The sequence below is a fragment of the Talpa occidentalis genome, unplaced genomic scaffold, assembly GCF_014898055.3.
Source record: "Talpa occidentalis isolate TD23 unplaced genomic scaffold, MPIMG_talOcc4v2.1 talOcc4.12, whole genome shotgun sequence".
In the NCBI taxonomy this organism is placed as follows: domain Eukaryota; kingdom Metazoa; phylum Chordata; class Mammalia; order Eulipotyphla; family Talpidae; genus Talpa; species Talpa occidentalis.
Genome location: NW_023601212.1, coordinates 42,672,523 through 42,676,835, shown reverse-complemented (window position 1 = coordinate 42,676,835; position 4,313 = coordinate 42,672,523). Strand labels below are relative to the sequence as shown.

General features: G+C 46.0%; 1 protein-coding gene across 4 annotated transcripts in view; it reads right to left on the bottom strand.

Annotated features, from left to right (window-relative positions):
• Window positions 1–244: 244 nt before the first annotated feature.
• Window positions 245–4,313, bottom strand: part of AKAP8L (A-kinase anchoring protein 8 like) — a 27,973-nt gene continuing 23,904 nt past the window's right edge. For all 4 annotated transcript variants that reach the window (XM_037506037.2, XM_037506041.2, XM_037506039.2 and 1 more), the window contains 2 exons: window positions 710–805; window positions 245–627 (listed from right to left, as the gene is read on the bottom strand). In XM_037506037.2, coding sequence (XP_037361934.1) covers window positions 316–627; window positions 710–805 — 408 coding nt within the window. In that variant the 3' untranslated portion in view covers window positions 245–315. The remainder of the gene's footprint in view (window positions 628–709; window positions 806–4,313) is intronic.

Here is a 4,313-nt window from a genome sequence, read left to right as displayed (position 1 = left end):
GATAATCAGGCACATACGTCACCTCTCCCTCGGACCACCATTGGCTAGCTTTCTCCGCGGATCCACCCGTCTCCCCAGAGGGCCTTCCGGTTGCTTGGGTTGGGCGTCCACAGCTTCTCGGGAGTCTCGCAGGACCTCGATGTGCGCAGGCGCATCCCAACCCACCCCACTACAGTGCGCAGGCGTGCCCCGCCCCTCCAAGGTTCAGTGCGCAGGCGCAATCTAAAAACACTCGCGGGATGAAGGGTGGGAATCACTTTATTGGGGTTGGCTTCCAGTTTGGGGCCCCGCGGGCCCGCCCGCCCCAAACCCGGGTCATGGGTGGCCCCCGCCACCCTCCTCATCGTCGTCGGCGTCGACATCGAGACCCGGGATGCCGCGGATCTGGCGTTGCAGAGCGCCACCCAGCAGGGGTACGATCTCCTCCTCCTCCTCTGGGGGCGGCGGCGGCGGTGGTGTCACGGCCTCTGGGACCGGCTCTGGGGGTACGGGGGGCTGCACCGGCGCGCCCTCTGCACCCTCCGCGCCCGCTGCCGCATCGACCAGCGCCCTTTCGTCCAGAGTGCCCCCCTCGGCCTCCTCCTGTTCCTTCTCCTCCTCTGGGCTGTCTGTGAAGGGGTTCTCGCCCTGCGGGAGAAGGGGCATAGATACTGAAGGGAGGACCCCACAAGACCAGGGACCTAGTAGGTAGGCGTGAGGCCCGCCTCACCTTCAGGTACCGCTCCAGCTTCTTGCTGATGAGCTTGTTGTTGAGGATGCTGCGAGCCACCATTAATGAGGACTTCTTAGACTGCTCCATCATCAGCTGCGGGTAAGGCAGGCAGAACTGAAGTGGCTGCTCTAGGCAGTGGGAAAGCACCAACCCCCTCCTCCCTGTCCCACCAGATCAGACCCGCCCTCCCGCACTTGTATACCTTCACCCAGGGCTCAGCAAAGATCACACGGGATTTTGTAGATCTTAAGTGTACCTTGGGTACAAGAGTAGGGCCGTGGCCTGATTTGATCTCTGCTCAAATGCGCCATCCTTCACACCATACTTACTGTAGGTCATCAATTAAAGACATAGGTCTTTACAGCCGAATTGCAGAAAGCTGATTTGCTTACAAAAACTATAATGAAATCAAGAAACCTATTAAAAGCCAAATGTGTAACCCATAAACAAGGATCCAACTGCTCATATACAGGGAGCTTTTTAGGATCAATAGGAAGAATGTGAAAGCAGGAGTACAAATATCAAACGGAACACACTTAAGGGATAGATGTCCTTTAAACAGAGGATGAAGGCAGACAATTCTACTTGGCTGGTGAGGTCAACAATTTATTTTCCAGAAAGTAATTTATAAAATATATCAAAAGTAAAAATGTGTCTCAGCAATTTCTCCCTGGAATCTATCCTAATTATTAGAAACAAGCATGCAACACTGGTTTGTAGAACTGGAACATAAGTACTTAAATGTTCTGTGAAGAAGTTACATAAATCATAGTCAAAAGAATACCATGCAGACCTTAAAAGGGGGCACCCTCTCTCTACCCTGGCATGTGATGGATTGCACAGAGCATGCCAGAGCCTTTTCATCAGGGACAATTTACACCAAAATGTTTGAGTTCCTCAGTGGTGAGAGCACAGGCAACTCTCACTTTGATCATTATATAGTTAATGCCAAGTATAAAAGCCATAGACAGAAAATGATGAATCTATTCTTGTTGGAAATGGGTTAGAGCCCACCCTTAGGAATGCTGTTGCGCCCCAGCCAACACATTACTTCCTATTTCAGAAAGCCATCTCACTTGCTGTTTCTACTCCCTTACCCCACTTTCACCTTTTTTCTTCACATTTTCTATACTATTTGGGGAAAATATTAATAGACATCATGCATGCTCAAAGTGAAACAAGTTAAAGATGCATAAGTAGGATACTACTAAAGACCAGTTCCTCTGTCACTCACCAAGACATCCTCCAACTCCTCCCTTTAGGCACACAGGTGGACACAACACTTCCCCCAAGGCACATTTACATTGTTTCCAATTTGTGCTACAGTAACCACCACCAAAATAAACTAAAACATTTCTATGCTGGTGTTAATTCTATTATACCACTTCTCCAAAATGATAGTGCCTGAAAACTGCTAAGTTCGAAGTGGTGCTTCCTCCACCTCTATTAAAATAAAGGTATTTGTTTTGCCTCCCCACTGAATTAGACATCATGCGTTGGGTATTTCTGCTATCCCCCCCTCCACCTCCATCCTATGAGGCATATCCATGAGCTCTGGGGTTCCTGGTTTGCTCAGGAACGGTTCCTTAACCTCAAGGTAAACAAACTTCTAAATATTATCTCTTTTCATATTTACGATTTCTGTGATTTAGTATGTGGTAAGGTAGGGATCCACCTTTCCTTTCTAGAAATTTATATGACAAACTATTGTTTCCTCGTTGAACTGACACATAAGTCTGCATTTTCTTAACCACAAATCTGAAATCAAAAGTTTTTAACGTACTTTTTTGGGGAAAAGTTTCCCCTAAAACTCACTCGGAGGCCGAATGAGCAGACATTGATTTTGGAAATCATCTTTACCCCACTTATACAAGTTACTTGCCTTTTTTGTTTTTTAAAGATTTATTTTTATTTATTCATGCATATAAGAGCTGAGGTGTAGGCCAGAGGTGTGGGGGGTGAGAGGATTCATCAGAGACAGTGGGGAACAGAACAGGCATAATACACCAACTGAAATACACTGCTAAGGGGAGCAGTGGGCGAGGTAGGAGAGGTCTGCTGTGCCATGTGGGTTAGCTCCCTGGCCAGGGATTGAATTTGTGCTGCAGTGGCTGCTAATAGCGTCACAGTGCTGAGACTTAACCCCTTGTGTCACCAGGAAGGCCCAAGTTACTTGTTATTGATGGTTCAACTACAAGGCACTTTTTCAGATCTTATCTGGGATATTTATGATTGAACCATGAAGCTGTTCTGAAATTCAAAAATTCAGAATCATCAGATAAGGGACTACCTTTGATAAATACTAAGTCCCCAAACATATTGGGATCTCTCACTAGACTATTCATTCTGGTTTCACTGTTAGATTACTGTGCCAATAATACTCTGTTTTTCTGTGTAGTGGCTCTGTATTATTTTACCCCCACCCGTGAAAAAATTTCAGAACTTTAAGTAGGAATAGTATAATGAATTCCTACCCATTGTTCAGCTTCAACAAATTTCAGTTTGTGGATAATGTTTCACCAAAATTGTATCCAATGCTTACTCCAACACCAGCTCATATATTTCAAAGCCAATGCTAGAGTATTTCGTCCACATTTTTTGAAACCATTATTACTCTGAGCTCAGACATAGTTTGCAGCAACATGGTCAAATGCACCAAGCTATATACTGTCACATATAGGACCCATTTTATGGTGCCTCCCTCAGGAAAATGGTGAAGAAACTGAAATAACTGAAATCAGCCAGCATGCTAAATATACTTGCTTCTTCTGTGGGAAAATCAAGATGAAGAGACCAACTGTAGAGATCTGGCACTGTGGTTCCTGCATAAAAGCTGGTGGGTGCCCGGACCTACACCACTACTTTTGCTGTACAGAAGACTGAAGGAATTGTAAGTCCAGAAGCTCCACCTGCTATCCTATAATAAATGGGTTGATTTATGCAACAACAAAAAAACTTAACCATCATCAAATTAAAGACTACTAAATCCTTAAGTGTCTCCTAATTCCTTAAAAAACACGGTTTATTCGGGCCTCCCTGGTGGCACACGGGGTTAAGCACTGTACTATGAAGCAATCTGCAGCCTCTTCCCAGCAAGCCAGGGAGCAACCCATACGGTGCAGCAGACCTCTCCTGTTGCGCCCGCTGCTCCTCTCAGCAGTGTGTTTCAGTCAGTCTGCCTGTTCTGTTTCCCCACTCTGTTTCTGGTGAATCCTCTTACCCCCCCGCACCTCTGGCCTGTACCCCTGCTCTTATATGCATAAAAAAATCTTTAAAAAACAGAACAAAACACGGCTTACTCATTTGACCTAACATCGCAGTAAGACCTACATATTCCAGATGGTTGCTGTCTTCTTAATTTCTTTTTGCTCAATTTAAAAACATTAAGGAGGGCCTCCCTGGTGGCCTGAGTTTGATCCCTGGCCAGGGAGCTAACCCACCTATGGCACAGCACCTCTCCTGTCTAAACTGCTGCTCTCCTTAGCATAGTATATTTCAGTGGATCTGCCCCTTCAGCTTCCCATTCGTCTCTGGTGAATCCTCTCACAACCCACACTTCTGGCCTATACCCAGTTCTTCTATAGATAAATATTAAAAAAAA